Source organism: Schistocerca serialis, chromosome 2, assembly GCF_023864345.2.
Source record: "Schistocerca serialis cubense isolate TAMUIC-IGC-003099 chromosome 2, iqSchSeri2.2, whole genome shotgun sequence".
Lineage (NCBI taxonomy): Eukaryota > Metazoa > Arthropoda > Insecta > Orthoptera > Acrididae > Schistocerca > Schistocerca serialis.
Window position 1 is genome coordinate 806,541,498 of NC_064639.1, and position 16,451 is coordinate 806,557,948.

Consider the following 16,451-nt stretch of genomic DNA (forward strand, 5'->3'; position numbering starts at 1 on the left):
ATAATTCCAATCCCAAAGAAAGCAGGCGTTGACAGGTTACCGAACTATCAATTTAATAGATCATGACTGCAAAATACTAACACGAATTCTTTACAGACGAATGGAAGAAAAGGTAGAAGCCGACCTCGGGGAAGATCAGTTTGGATTCCATAGAAATGTTGAAACACGTGAGGCAATACGGACCTTACGACTTATCTTAGAAGGTAGATTAAGGAAAGGCAAACCTACTTTTCTAGCATTTGTAGACTTAGAGAAAGCTTTTGACCATGTTGACTAGATCACACTCTTTCAAATTCTGAAGGTGGCAGGGGTAAAATACACAGCGCGAAAGGCTATTTACAATTTGTACAGAAACCAGATGGCAGTTATAAGAGTCGAGGGGTATGAAAGGGAAGCAGTAGTTGGGAAGGGAGTGAAACAGGGTTGTAACCTATCCACAATGTTATTCGATCTGTATATTGAGCAAGCAGTAAAGGAAACAAAAGAAAAATTTTGGGTAGGAAATAAAATCCATGGAGAAGAAATAAAAACTTTGAGGTTCGCTGATCACATCATAATTCTGTCAGAGACAGCAAAGAACCTGGAAGAGCAGCTGCATGGAATGGACAGTGTCTTGAAAGGAGGATATAAGATGAACTTCAACAAAAGCAAAACGAGGATAATGGAATGTAGTCGAATTAAATCGGGTGATGCTGAAGGTATTAGATTACGAAATGAGACGCTTAAAGTAGTAAATGAGTTTTGCTATTTGGGGAGCAAAATAACTGATGGTGGTCGAAGTAGAGAGGATGTAAAATGTTGACAAGTAATGGCAAAGAAAGCGTTTCTGAAGAAGAGATATTTGTCAACGTCAAGTATAGATTTAAGTGTCAGGGAGTCTTTCCTGAAAGTATTTGTGTGGAGTGTAGCCATGTATGGAATCGAAACATGGACAATAAATAGTTTAGACTAAAAGAGAATAGAAGGTTTCGAAATGTGTTGCTACAGAAGAATGCTGGAGCTTAGAAGGGTAGAACATTTAACTAATGATAAGGTACTGAATCGAATTGGGGAGAAGAGGAGTTTGTGGCACAACTTGACTAGAAGCAGGGATCTGTCCGTAGGACATGTTCTGAGGCATCGAGGCACCAGTTAAGTATTGGAGGACAGTGTGGAGGGTAAAAATCTTAGAGGAAGACCAAGAGATGAATACACTAAGCAGATTCAGAAGGATGTAGGTTGCAGTAGTTACTTGGAGAAGAAGAAGCTTGCACAGGATAGAATAGCATGGAGAGCTGCATGAAACCAGTCTTTAGCCTGAAGGCCACAACAACAACACATTACATAAGCACGCAATTTCACTACAGGCCACTTCTGCGGGTACAGTGTCAAAATCCAGAAATACGAAATCCATCTGAAGTTCCTTGTCAAGGGTACCCAACACTTCGTGTGAGTAAAGAGCTAGTTCTGTTTCACAAGAACAATGTTCTCTGTATCCGTGTTGATTGTGTGTCAACAGACCGTTTTCTTTGAGGTAATTCATAACGTTCGAACACAACATATGTTCCAAAATCCTGCTGCATATAGATATAAATGATATGGGCCTGTAATTTAGTGGATGGCTCTTACTACCTTTCTTGAATATTGGTGTGACCTGTGCAGTCTTTAGGTACGGATCTTTCATCTAGCGCCGGCCGCTGCGGTCGAGGCGTTCTTGACGCTTCAGTCCGGAACAGCGATGCTACTATGTTCGCAGCTTCGAATCCTGCCTCGGGCATGGATGTCTGTGCTGTCCTTAGATTAGTTAGGTTTAAGTAGTTCTAAGTCTAGGGGACTCATGACCTCAGATGTTAAGTGGTGGTGGTGGTTAGTGTTTAACGTCCCGTCGACAACGAGGTCATTAGAGACGGAGCGCAAGCTCGGGTTAGGGAAGGATTGGGAAGGAAATCGGCCGTGCCCTTTCAAAGGAACCATCCCGGCATTTGCCTGAAACGATTTAGGGAAATCACGGAAAACCTAAATCAGGATGGCCGGAGACGGGATCGAACCGTCGTCCTCCCGAATGCGAGTCCAGTGTGTCAGATGTTAAGTCCCATAGTGCTTAGAGCCATTTGAACAAATTTTTTTTCGTCTAGCGAACGTACTACGAAAGGCCGGAAGTCACCAGAGAAGACGGTATGGTGTAACAGCAGTGTCAATTGTTGTCACTACGTATACCTTTCCGACATGTTTCTTCTACTACTGCTCAAGGGAAGTCTCAACGACAATCAAGTAGTTGACGGTCTATGGTGCTCCAAACGTCATCGCACTATTCCTGTTGACACTAGCCTGTTTCTTGCCACAGGATACGTAATGTGGTTGTCCGATCTTGCATAATGGAGTGAACATGTCTGTCCTCTCTGGCGCTAATCACATGGGGCGATAAGCTGCTGTATGGTACTCTTGAAACCAGCAGCTCTGTATTTGCCTGACAGTGGTGAGACACCAGCAACACTAGTAACAGCATCACGGAACGATAAACTGCAGTCTGGATAGCCCATGTCCTTGCTATTGTCGAATACAAACATGTAGACGTTTCTCCTTATTACAGGAGCATAACGTGGTGTTTTCATAACCAACTAACATTCGAATCAGACCTCTTGATGGGGAACCTGCTGCGCTATCTTTCATTTTACAGGGTGGTTAGAAAGAATCTGAAAAGCTTGTATGAATGGTAGAGGGTAGATAGTGCAGAGAAATAATTGACAAGGGTAAAAGAAATATGTTGCGCCGTTTCCGAGTTGATTAGCATTGAAATAAGCGAATCAGGACGTTACAGGCGCAAATTCAAACTGTGTTCCAGAGACCGCGTCGCCAAACAGTGTGCTTCATTTAGTGACCTAAAACCGAACAAGACAGTGATACAAAAATTGGACGTGGCGAGGTAGTAAGGATAGCATCTACGCTTTGAGAGCAACTGACACTAATATTATCTGGTAGGCCGTTTGAATTTACTCGTGCAACTGCCTGATTGTCTAACTTCTGCGCTAATTAACTCTGATTCGGTGCAATGTATCGGACTTTTTCTTAACAATTATTTCTCAGCACAGCCTACCTTGCTGTACGTTTACAAACTTATTCTCATTGAAATCACGGTCGTAAGCTGTTTTAAATTGTCTCTAAATTATAATTTAGAAGCATGTGGTAGACAGTATGGCATACCCTTCAGCTACAGCACAAATATGCTATCTCACTAACCACACTAATACCCTAAAACTAAAGTAATCGAGTCCGTAAAGTAAGAGAAGAAGACTATCATCATGTACTCTGTTTAATTTAGTTTTTATCGGCGAAAACCGATCATTAAACCGAACTTCGGATCGCTACCGCTTCTGAAATTAATTTCAGCTAGTAAGAGGGAAGAAAGGTTAATTGAATTCTGAAATTAATTTCAGCTAGTAATAAGAATCACAAGAGGAGGCGGAATACTAAGAAAAGGCTGAGAGAAATGGGAACTTTAAGAGACTAGTCAGGAATAATCAGTGCGCAAAAGAAGTGGGAAACGGAAATATTAAGGAATGAAGTGATACGCTTGAAGTTCTCTGCGGCTGCAAATACTGCGATAATGAATAGCTCAGTAGGCAGTTCAATTGAAAAGGACATCTCTAAAAGTAGCAATCACAGAAGGCAGAGAGAAAAGCGTAGATACAAGTACAGTAACTGCCAAGAAACCATGCGTAACCGAACAAATACTTCAGCTTATCGACGAAACAAAGAAGTTCAAAAATGTAACTCTTCAGGCTTTCCCGGCGAGATCTTGACATGTGGAATAATCGGGTCTACTGGCGGATGTATACCCGATTATTTCACATGTCAAGTTCAAAAATGTTCAGGGAAAACCAGGAATACATAAATACAAGTCACTTAGGGATGAGATAAATAGGAAGTTCAGGGAAGTTAAGACTAAATGGTTGCATGAAAAAAGTGATGAATTCGAAAAAGAAATCACTGTCGGGAGGATTGACTCAGCATATAGAAAAGTCAAAACAGTATTAAAATATATGGTGGAAACATAAAAAGTGCAATGGAAATTCCACTGCTAAATGCGGAGGAGAGAGGGGGTAGGTGGAAAGGGTACATCGAAGGCCTCTATGAGCGGGAAGATTTGTCTGATGTGATAGAAGAAGGAACAGGGGTCGACACAGAAGAGGTGGGGGATCCAGTATTAGAATCAGAATTTAAAAGAGCTTTGGAAGTCTTAAGACCGAATAAACCAGAAGTGGTGGATAACACCGGATCCTAATTTCTAAAATCATTGGAGTAAGTGGAACCAAAACGTCTTTTCACCTTATTATGTAGAATGTATGAGTCTGGTGATATACCATCTTACTATTGAAAAAACAACATCACACGATACCGAAGATTGCAAAAGCTGACAAGTGCGAGAATTATCGCACAAGCAGCTAACAGTATATGCTGTTGTTGACAAGAATAATATACAGAGGAATGGAAAATAAAAGGGAGTGTTGGATGACGATCAGTTTGGCTTTAGGAAAGGTACAGGCAGCAGAGAGGCAATTACGACGCTGCAGTTGATAATGGAAGCAAGACAAAAGAAATATCAACATATCTTCATAGGATATGTCGACCTGGAAAAGCGTTCTAAACGTCAGATGGTGCACGATGCTGGAAAATATGAGAAGAAATAACGGTAAACTCTAGGTAAAGATGGGTAATATACAACACGCACAGCCAAGAGAGAACAATAAGAGTGGAAGACCAAGTACGAAGTGCTCGGATTAAAAAGGGCGCAAGACTGGGATGTTGTCTTCTGCCCCTGCACATCGAAGAAGCAATAACTGAAACAGAACAAATTTTCAAGAGTGGAGAAAAAATTCAAGGTGAAAGGATATCATCGGTAGGTTTCGCTGATGACATGGCTATTGTCAATGAAAGCGAAAAAGAATTGCAGGATCTGCTGAATGTAATGAACTGTGTATTGGGCACAGGCGAAAGTAATTAGAAGTAGCAGAAATGAGAACAGAGCGAAACTTAACATCAGGATTGATGGTCACGAAGTAGATGAAGTTAAGGAATTCTGCTGTCTGGGCATCAAAATAATCATTGATGGAAGGAGCGCCGGCCGGGGTGGCCGAGCGATTCTAGGTGCTACAGTCTGGAACCACCCGACCTCTACAAACGCAGGTTCGAATCCTGCCTCGGGCATGGATATGTGTGATGTCCTTAGGTTAGTTAGGTTTAAGTAGTTCTAAGTTCTAGGGGACTGATGACCTTAGAAGTTAAGTCCCATAGTGCTCAGAGCCATTTGATGAAAGGAGCGAGGAGAATATCAAAAATAAACTGGCATAGGCAAAAAGGGCATTTCTGGCCGAGAGGGGTCTACTAGTATCAAACATAGGCCTTAATTTGAGGAAGAAGTTGCTGAGAATGTACGTTTGGAGCACAGTATCTTATGGTCGTGAAGCATGAACGATGGGTATACCGGAACAGGAGAGAATCGAAGCATTTGAGATGTGGTGCTGCAAAATGTTCAAATGAGTGTGAAATTCCATGGGACTTAACTGATAAGGTCCATCAGTCTCTAAGCTTACACACTACTTAACCTAAATTATCCTAAGGACAAACACAAACACACCCATGCCCGAGGGAGGACTCGAATCTCCGCCGGGACCAGCCGCACAGCCCATGACGTGGTGCTACAGTAGAATGTTGAAAATTAGGTGAACTGATAAGGTAAGCAATGAGGAAGTTCTTCACACAAACGGTGAGGAAAGGAATATGTGGAAAACATAATGCGAAGTGACAGGATGATAGGATGTCTGTTAATACATCACAGAATAACTTCCATGGTACTAGAAGGACCTGCAGAGGTTAAGAACTGTAGATTATAATAGAAATTGGAATAAATCCATTAAATAACTGAGAACGTAGATAGCAACTGCCAGCCAACTGGAGGACGTAGAGCCTCGACAATATAGTTCATAGAATCCTCTTCTTGAATTATGTTGGAGTAATGCTAACAGTAATTATGCCACTCTAGCGCAAAGTAAGAATGAATGCAGACCAGGTGAGGGGAGGTAGGTTTCAACAGGTTGAGAATGTGCGGATGGACGACGAATACACAGAATCAGAAGGTAGGTTTCTGATATCACTGATCATGCACTGCTACTACTCCACTTACTGCTACAGACAGCTCCTTTTAATATACATTAAAGGCGTGTTCTGGCGTATTCCTTCTACATGTCCTAATATGATGCACTGAATTTTAAGTGGCACCGAAGTTTCACTTTTCACTCTGTGCAAGTATTAGATTTCAAAAAAGCGTTCGATATTGTACCACGCTACCGACAGGTAACGAGCATAAATATCATACCGGCTGTCTTCACAAATATGTAATTGACTATCAGAACCCAGTACGTCCTCCTGGGCGTCGAATGTTTAACAGGAATGAAGGTAACGTCGGATGTGCTCGAAGGAATAGTAATAGGATCGCTAATAATTTCAAATGAAACACATTATTTATCGGATACGCTTAGCAACACTATCAGCCAGTTCGCTGACGATGGTGTTTTCTACAGCAGAGTGCTGTTGATGGATTGTCGTTAGTAAGTACCGAACGACTTGAAAATTATTACCTGTTGGTGCAACGAATGCCAGATCCGTTTATATATGAATAAGAACAAGATTTTGTTCACAACAAAGAGGAAGGATCTAATAACAGCCAATTACAAAATTAGTGGACAATTTCTCGAGCTCGTTGCTTGATGTGACTTATTGAGGATGATACTAAGAAACGCCATAGAGGGGGACGAACATTTAAAACGAATATTGGGGTGGCAAGTAGATGGGGAACTTCATTTGTTGCAAAGGTTCTAGGAAAGTGGATTGCATCGGTACATGAAAGCGAATAATAGACGTTAGTGCTGCCAATTGTGGAATATGGCTCCAGCATTTCGATTCCTTGTCAAACACTTACCGGGTGATTATAATTAAAGTGCAGCTACTCGCAGAGGTTCTATGTGGCCTCTAATTACACAGGCCAACGAGAAAAAAAAATTTTGAAAAGCTTTTTTGCTTTGATAGCTGATCTTTATAGATTTTTATGAGCTGAATCCAAATCTAGCCTTAGTTTTTTTATCACCCATAGTTTTCAAGCAGTATGCTTTTTATTATACAGTATAATAATCCTATGCTATACGTAAACGAGGAAATTAATGAAACCCTTTCTTTCAGCATAAGCATGGTTTGTATTTACATTAAGCTACTTAAAACAATGATGTGTGTTAATAGAGGTTTCACTTGTCAGCTGGAACTGGTTTGTATTTTCTTTCTCTTTTTTCTTTGAAACTTCTTGTGTAGTTTTTTCTACGATGAGTCGCTTGTTGAACTTCTCGGTGAAGTAACCAAGACTAGTCCCCAATCATGTTGGTGTTCCAGCAGCCTTGGTAGCGTTTCTCCATCACTTTAATGACCTGGTGAAAACGCTCTCCTTGCTCCTAACATCTCCCATATTGTCTGGGAAGCAATCAAGGCGACTGCTCAAGAAGTGAACTTTCAGGCTCATTAAACATCCTAAAGTTTTAAACTTCTTTAACATAGTAGCTATACTGCAAATATATTCTGGGTGTTTTTCATGTCCTAATAACTTTTTAACTACTTGCTTGAATGATACCCATGCTTCTTTCTTATTTAAGGTCATTGTGGATTCAGAGTTAACATCAGACATCAATTTTCTAATGTCAGGTCCGACAAAGACGCCTTCTTTTAGTTTAGCTTCTGAAAGGTGTGGAAATTTTTGCAGAGATACTTAAAACATGGTCCATCTTTAGGCAAGACCTTTACAAACTGTTTCATTAGGCTTAACTTTATATGTAGAGGTGGTAGGAGTACGTTTTTTGGATCTACAAGGTTTTTGCGTAGAACGTTCTTCTCACTAGGTTTTAAACACTCCCTCACAGGCCAGTTCTTTCTGCACCAGTGTTGATTCCTAGCCCTACTGTTCCATTCACACAAGAAACATGGAAATTTGGTAAAGCCACCTTGCTGACCAAGGAGCATGCATGTTACTTTTAGATTGCCACATATACAACCATGAGCAGAATATCTTGCATTATTTAGCACTATTTCTAGGTTTTAATAGCTTTCTTTCATATGTACAGAATGGAAATTTGGTAAAGCCACCTTGCTGACCAAGGAGCATGCATGTTACTTTTAGATTGCCACATATCATACAACCATGAGCAGAATAGCCTATTTTATTTAGCACTATTTCTAGGTTTTCATAGCTTTCTTTCATATGCACAGAATGTCCAACAGGTATAGATGGATACATGTTACCATTGTGTAATAAAACAGCCTTTAAACTAGTTTTGGATGAATCAATAAACAGCCTCCAGTCTTCCTTTTTGTATTCAATACCAAACTCATTCACCAGACTGGGAATGTCAGAGCAGTAAACTAAACCACCTTGTTGTTGTTGTTGTGGTCTTCAGTCCTGAGACTGGTTTGATGCAGCTCTCCATGCTACTCTATCCTGTGCAAGCTACTTCATCTCCCAGTACCTACTGCAACCTACATCCTTCTGAATCTGCTTAGTGTATTCATCTCTTGGTCTCCCTCTACGATTTTTACCCTCCATGCTGCCCTCCAATGCTAAATTTGTGATCCCTTGATGCCTCAAAACATTTCCTACCAACCGATCCCTTCTTCTAGTCAAGTTGTGCAACAAACTTCTCTTCTCCCCAATCCTATTCAATACCTCCTTATTAGTTACGTGATCTACCCACCTTATCTTCAGCATTCTTCTGTAGCACCACATTTCGAAAGCTTCTATTCTCTTCTTGTCCAAACTAGTTATCGTCCATGTTTCACTTCCATACGTGGCTACACTCCATACGAATTCTTTCAGAAACGACTTCCTGACACTTAAATCTATACTCGATGTTAACAAATTTCTCTTCTTCAGAAACGTTTTCCTTGCCATTGCCAGTCTACATTTTATATCCTCTCTACTTCGACCATCATCAGTTATTTTACTCCCTAAATAGCAAAACTCCTTTACTACTTTAAGTGTCTCATTTCCTAATCTAATTCCCTCAGCATCACCCGATTTAATTTGACTACATTCCATTATCCTCGTTTTGCTTTTGTTGATGTTCATCGTATATCCTCCTTTCAAGACACTGTCCATTCCGTTCAACTGCTCTTCCAAGTCCTTTGCTGTCTCTGACAGAATTACAATGTCATCGGCGAACCTCAAAGTTTTTACTTCTTCTCCATGAATTTTAATACCAACTCCGAATTTTTCTTTTGTTTCTTTTACTGCTTGCTCAATATACAGATTGAATAACATCAGGGAGAGGCTACAACCCTGTCTCACTCCTTTCCCAACCACTGCTTCCCTTTCATGCCCCTCGACTCTTATAACTGCCATCTGGTTTCTGTACAAATTGTAAATAGCCTTTCGCTCGCTGTATTTTATACCTGCCACCTTCAGAATTTGAAAGAGAGTATTCCAGTTAACACTGTCAAAAGCTTTCTCTAAGTCTACAAATGCTAGAAACGTAGGTTTGGCTTTTCTTAATCTTTCTTCTAAGATAAGTCGTAAGGTTAGTATTGCCTCACGTGTTCCAACATTTCTACGGAATCCAAACTGATCTTCCCCGAGGTCCGCTTCTACCAGTTTTTCCATTCGTCTGTAAAGAATTCGCGTTAATATTTTGCAGCTGTGACTTATTAAACTGATAGTTCGGTAACCTGTCAACGTCTGCTTTCTTTGGGATTGGAATTATTATATTCTTCATGAAGTCTGAGGGTATTTCGCCTGTCTCATACATCTTGCTCACCAGATGGTAGAGTTTTGTCATGACTGGCTCTCCCAAGGCCATCAGTAGTTCTAATGGAATGTTGTCTACTCCCGGGGCCTTGTTTCGACTCAGGTCTTTCAGTGCTGTGTCAACCTCTTCACGCAGTATCTTATCTCCCATTTCGTCTTCATCTACATCCTCTTCCATTTCCATAATATTTTCCTCGAGTACGTCGCCCTTGTATAAACCCTCTATATACTCCTTCCACCTTTCTGCCTTCCCTTCTTTGCTTAGAACTGGGTTGCCATCTGAGCTCTTGATATTCATACAAGTGGTTCTCTTCTCTCCAAAGGTCTCTTTAATTTTCCTGTAGGCAGTATCTATCTTACCCCTAGTGAGACAAGCCTCTACATCCTTACATTTGTCCTCTAGCCATCCCTGCTTAGCCATTTTGCACTTCCTGTCGATCTCATTTTTGAGATGTTTGTATTCCTTTTTGCCTGCTTCATTTACTGCATTCTTATATTTTCTCCTTTCATCAATCAAATTCAATATTTCTTCTGTTACCCAAGGATTTCTATTAGCCCTCGCCTTTTTATCTACTTGATCGTCTGCTGCCTTCACTACTTCATCTCTCAGAGCTACCCATTCTGCTTCTACTGTATTTATTTCCCCCATTCCTGTCAATTGTTCCCTTATGCTCTCCCTGAAACTCTCTACAACCTCTGGTTCCTTCAGTTTATCCAGGTCCCATCTCCTTAGATTCCCACCTTTTTGCAGTTTCTTCAGTTTCAATCTGCAGTTCATAACCAATAGATTGTGTTCAGAATCCACATCTGCCCCTGGAAAGATTTACAATTTAAAACCTGGTTCCTAAATCTCTGTCTTACCATTATATAATCTATCTGATACCTTTTAGTATCTCGAGGATTCTTCCAGGTGTACAACCTTCTTTTATGATTCTTGAACCAAGTGTCAGCTATGATTAAGTTATGCTCTGTGCAAAATTCTACAAGGCGGCTTCCTCTTTCATTTCTTCCCCCCAATCCATATTCACCTTCTATGTTTTCTTCTCTCCCTTTTCCTACTGACGAATTCCAGTCACCCATGACTATTAAATTTTAGTCTCACTTCACTACCTGAATAATTTCTTTTATCTCGTCATACATTTCATCTATATCTTCATCATCTGCAGAGCTAGTTGGCATATAAACTTGTACTACTGTAGTAGGCATGGGCTTTGTATCTATTTTGGCCACAATAATGCGTTCACTATGCTGTTTGTAGTAGCCAACCCGCACTCATATTTTTTTATTCATTATTAAACCTACTCCTGCATTACCCCTATTTGATTTTGTATTTATAACCCTGTAATCACCTGACCAAAAGTCTTGTTCCTCCTGCCACCGAACTTCACTAATTCCCACTATATCTAACTTTAACCTATCCATTTCCCTTTTTAAATTTTCTAACCTACCTGCCCGATTAAGGGATCTGACATTCCACGCTCCGATCCCTTGAACGCCAGTTTTCTTTCTCCTGATAACGACGTCCTCTTGAGTAGTCCCCGCCCGGAGATCCGAATGGGGGACTATTTTACCTCCGGAATATTTTACCCCAGAGGACGCCATCATCATTTAATCATACAGTAAAGCTGCATGTCCTCGGTAAAAATCACGGCTGTAGTTTCCCCTTGCTTTCAGCCGTTCGCAGTACCAGCACAGCAAGGCCGTTTTGGTTAATGTTACAAGGCCAGATCAGTCAATCATCCAGCATGTTGCCCCTGCAACTACTGAAAAGGCTGCTGTCCCTCTTCAGGAACCACATATTTGTCTGGCCTCTCAACAGATATCCCTCCGTTGTGGTCACCTTGTTGAAAAAACTTGGAAAATTGCTGCTCTCTCTTTCCATGCATGTATATGCTGGTTCCAACTGCCAATTAGTTCTTTTCTTTTAATCTAGAGCTGAGCAATTCAGCTTTTTCTTTCGTTAAGCCCAGACCCCTAACCAAATTGTTAAGCTCGGTCTGAGTAAAAATGTGGGCTCTAGACCTTCTGTATTACAATGGAATTCATCATCATTTGGGTCATCTAAATCACATTGTACATCAGAAAATACTTGTATTGGAATAGAATTTAAATCATCTGGTGGTTCAGGAACTGGCAATTTTACATCATGCCCTACTGGTCGGAAGGTTAGATTAGCTTATTACCTTCGTGTTTTTCGAATTCTGGCCTGTAATATCAACACTGCAAAAGGACCAATCTTCAGAACGATTTCTTGGTTTCCTCCATATCACAGAAACAGCAAATCTATTCTTTTTTCTCCTTTTTGGACCATTTTCTCAGATCTTCGACACACACATAAGATACCTTATGTGGCGCCCAAGATTTATCTTGATCACCAAGTTTAGATCCAAAGTATGATAGATAAACCTTTTTCACAAGTCTGTAATCTTTGTTTGGTGTTTCTTAATCACAAATTCACCACAAATATAACAAAAACTGTCAGCAGGGTTTCTACAACCTCGATTAGACATTGTACTGAGCACATGTACGGAAAATGGGAAAGTGAGGTTAGGCTGACAGTAAACAAAACACCATCTGTTACAAAAAATATAATGTGCCTTTTTTTGCCAGCAAATATTTTACAGAAGTGCTACCAGCGTCATCTACATTCATTGCACCTCCTTTTTAAATTATTTTAACTAAAAATGCTATTAAATTCTTTAAAAACTCGCTTAATTTAATAAATTTATCTGTAAAATGTGAAGAAATGGTGGGCCGATGCAGTATCGTATTTGGATTTCCCACCCTAAGAAACATAAGAATAAGGTACTTTCAGCAAAAAAGATTTTCCATCGTTGGCCTGTGTTATCGTATGCTAGCAGAACTTGGTAGATATTCTAATGTGTTAATGCAGAACGAATTTACGCTGAAAAAAAGTAGTTCCAATTTTGGCCTCCAGGTGCAAATCTGACACTGTGATGTGTATAAATTTTTCCATGCGTAATGGGTTAGGAACTGGACACGGCAGAAGAGAACAAACAAGTGAAAGGGGTATAATGTCAATTTTATTATTAACTGCCGCTTACACAATTAGTTCAGTATGATTACTGGAGACGTCAACGAGATGCTGCATCCGTAAAATGACTCGATCAACAGCTGCTTGCAGCAGTTCTGGCGTAGTCTGAGTAACGTTTTCCTGCAGGCTGGCCTTCAGATCTGACAGTGACCGTATGTGTCCCTGATAAACGCTTTCTTTAAGATGCCCTAGAGCCAAAAGTCACATCGATTTAGATCAGTTGATCTTCCAGGCCATGAATCTGGAAAACCTCTGGAGATAACATCTCCTGGGAAGATTACATTAAGCAGATACTCACTGGGCGTGCGACATGAGGTGCTGCCCCATCTTGCATGGAAACTGTGGTTCTCACACGGTTGCGCTCTTACAAAGCAGGACTCGTGTGCTGTACAAGATCTCGATAACGTGTAGACGTCACAATATACCTGACAGGCTTTCTATGTGTATTCTCTTCAAAGAAGGACTAACTGAGAACAAAGGTGCTTGTGAATCCACACCACACTGTCACTTAAGGCGAGTGGAATGGCTCTTCGTGTACAGCATGCGGTTTAACAATGTCGCAGGTTCGTCAGTTCTGTATATTCACGGCACCCTGTAGTGTTAAATGTGCCTGTTCACCACAGAATATTGTCCGGCCACATGTCATCAACTGCGATGCATACCAGAAACCGAAGAGTAAATTCAGGATTTGCTGCGGATCATGAGGTTTCAATTGCTGCACCGTCTGGATCTTGTACGGGTACCTGTGTAAAACAGAACGCCAAATTTCCTGTACTGCTGACCATGGGATGGGGCACATGCTGCATCGTCAGCTACAGCAATAGAACCTAGACAGCGACTTCCAACGGGATAGGAAGCCGTTCTCTTGCAGGTGCCACACCAAGACCACCAGTGTTTTCGAATTCCATTACGATCTTCTTTAAACAATTTAATGACATCGGGCCTATCCTCAGACTTTTCAGTCGGCGCGACTCTCTCAATGCTGCACTGTAATTGCTGTCATTCACATAAAACGGTTTCACTCGATAGCCATATTTTTCACTCACGTTATGGCTCGACAAATGACACCGTGTATGTCATACCGTCATACAAACCTTTTCACCTGCTCGTCAAAACGGGAAATAATTTTTTGTCGCCGGCCGCGGTGGCCGTGCGATTCTAGGCGCTCCAGTCCGGAGCCGCGCTGCTGCTACGGTCGCAGGTTCGAATCCTGCCTCGGGCATGGGTGTGTGTGATGTCCTTAGGTTAGTTAGGTTTAAGTAGTTCTAAGTTCTAGGGGACTAATGACCACAGCAGTTGAGTCCCATAGTGCTCAGAGCCATTTGAACCATTTGAACCAATTTTTTGTCAGCGTGAAGTGGTTGCGTATCAAAGAATTACCATATCTACCCAGTTTCGCTGCCATACGATAGCTACAGCCCACACTGTATCTACGTGAGTAGCTGCATTTTAATGGTAACCGTCCAATAGACGCGGAACGATTACGGAGATGCCTTCCTATGATGCTATCAGATCGGTATAACCCACAAGAAAGCTTAACAGAGACTTACATAGGATTCTTCAGAAGAAACGTGACATTCTTCGAAAGTAATATTGCATAAATTTATAAAACGGATACTCGCGAATAACTTTCGATCTATTGTGCTTCCTCCGTCGGACTGTCCCATAAAGCTCATTAGATAAAGAACATTAGCTCACATGTGGGAACATACAGATAGTAATTATTCCTACGCTCCTTAAATGTAGGTAGTAGGACATCAAGTGGAGACTGAAATCGTGTGTCGGACTGAATGCTATACAGTTTTAACCTGTCATAAAGTTACAGAACAGCGTGCACTCAGCTGCGAAATAAAAGTTTCATTCCAAGGCATTAGGCATAAGATATTTGTAGTAAATATCCCCTGCACTGAATTCTAGTTATAAGTGTCTAGGTATGGTACCAACCTGCAGGTCATCCATGTCTACACAGGTGGTGTAATTGGACCATTCTGACCCAGACTCCGGGTGTCTGAACCACGAGCCATTCTCGAGACACACCTTGAACGCCTGGCCTGTGAAAGAAGTTTCCAGTTATTATTCAGTGTACCTGTTTGAACTTCACTTTATGTATTAGCTTACAAGCTATACAAGTAAAGCAACAAACTGTTCACGAATTTAAAATAATTAAGGAAAAAAATACCTCCTTCGTGGATCACAGTTTGGAACCCTTTGACAAAATAACATCTGCAGAGAAGAACAAAGTATACAGCCATAAACAAAAGGTAAAATAAAAACTAAGCTCTCGCAACAGAAGTTGATATCAGTAAGAAAAGAAAAGACATTGTAACTCTCGAGCTAGAAAACGTTTTGTTTGCAACTACTCTCAGTTAAAATGTGGTATTTATTTAGGTAAATTTTTGTAGGGAAAAGGTTAAAGTGAGCGATAGCAACTCTCGTGCGCTATGTGTCGAGGCATGGCACGCAGACATCTCCATTCGTCCAACCGTGCCTATTATAGCTTTTAGATCTAATTTCTCGCTCTCCGTACTTGATCGTTTATCGTATCTTTTATGGATGCTACATATTTTGCTAGCTATCTAGTTTTCTGCGCCCCCAGGACCTTTCTTTACAATTATATATTTGAATTTTCAAATCACCTTTTTGATGCACTTTCATTTACTCTTTCTCTCTCTTCTCCTTAGTTGCACTTTTTTCCTCTCGTTTTAGCGTCTTTTTACTATATTTACGCAACTACATTATCAGCAGTCTAAAACACCGTCAACAGTTTATTGCTCATCTCTTTCCAATTCGTTTAGTTTCTGATTTAGCTCTTCCCGATTTAAATGTATCAGGTATTACATCGGTTGTTTGTTTAAGTAAGAATCAGAGTCAAATGTCTTAAAAGACAAACACAGGCGAAAGAGACACAAGTAAATAGCAACATGATTGCACACATTACTTCTCTATGTGTTTTCTGCTATTGCAGGGGCAATATGAAGGATATGGCTTGAGACAATTACACAAGAAGGAGCAATGGATATCGAACTGCTGTTATTTCTGTTGTTGATGATGATGATGACGATAAAGATGATGAAAATACATCATCTTAGGAACAGTCCAATGTCAGTGGTAGTAAGTCAAAAGTCTTTACGATCAAATAAAGCTATAGGTAAGAGAAGCAAAATGGAAATCTATATAAGTAGTGGGTGTGTGTTTCTGTGTGTTGGCAGTTTATGGGTGCTCAGTTAAGTAGTTTTTAAAGGAACTGCACATTTTAGTGTATTATAACATCACTGTAAACCACGTAACAACGGCCATTACTAAATAAGAGTAGAAAATAACAATTCGCCTGTAATATTCCTATACCAAAATCTATGTCTCGTCTTCGTTTTAAAATCTCAAGTGTAAAATGAACTATGGACAATGTTCAAAAGCCAATTTTAGGGCATATTTCATTACTCTGGCGAGTCTTCCGGTATAAGGTATGATTACGCGTAGGTTCTACTAGATAAAATTGATGTTTTGCGCTTTTCAAGTACGTTAAGGATCATGCACGATTTGTCGATGTGATTCGTAATGCTAAGTGTAGTTGTTTGCTTCTTG

General features: G+C 40.6%; 1 protein-coding gene across 1 annotated transcript in view; it reads right to left on the reverse strand.

Annotated features, from left to right (window-relative positions):
* LOC126456438 (calcitonin gene-related peptide type 1 receptor-like) overlaps nucleotides 1-15,524 on the reverse strand; it is a 218,228-nt gene extending 202,704 nt beyond the window's left edge. Inside the window, exons 1-2 of the mRNA XM_050092188.1 lie at nucleotides 15,506-15,524; nucleotides 14,814-14,920 (exon numbers count right to left, since the gene is read on the reverse strand). Coding sequence (XP_049948145.1) covers nucleotides 14,814-14,920; nucleotides 15,506-15,524 — 126 coding nt within the window. The remainder of the gene's footprint in view (nucleotides 1-14,813; nucleotides 14,921-15,505) is intronic.
* Nucleotides 15,525-16,451: the final 927 nt, after the last annotated feature.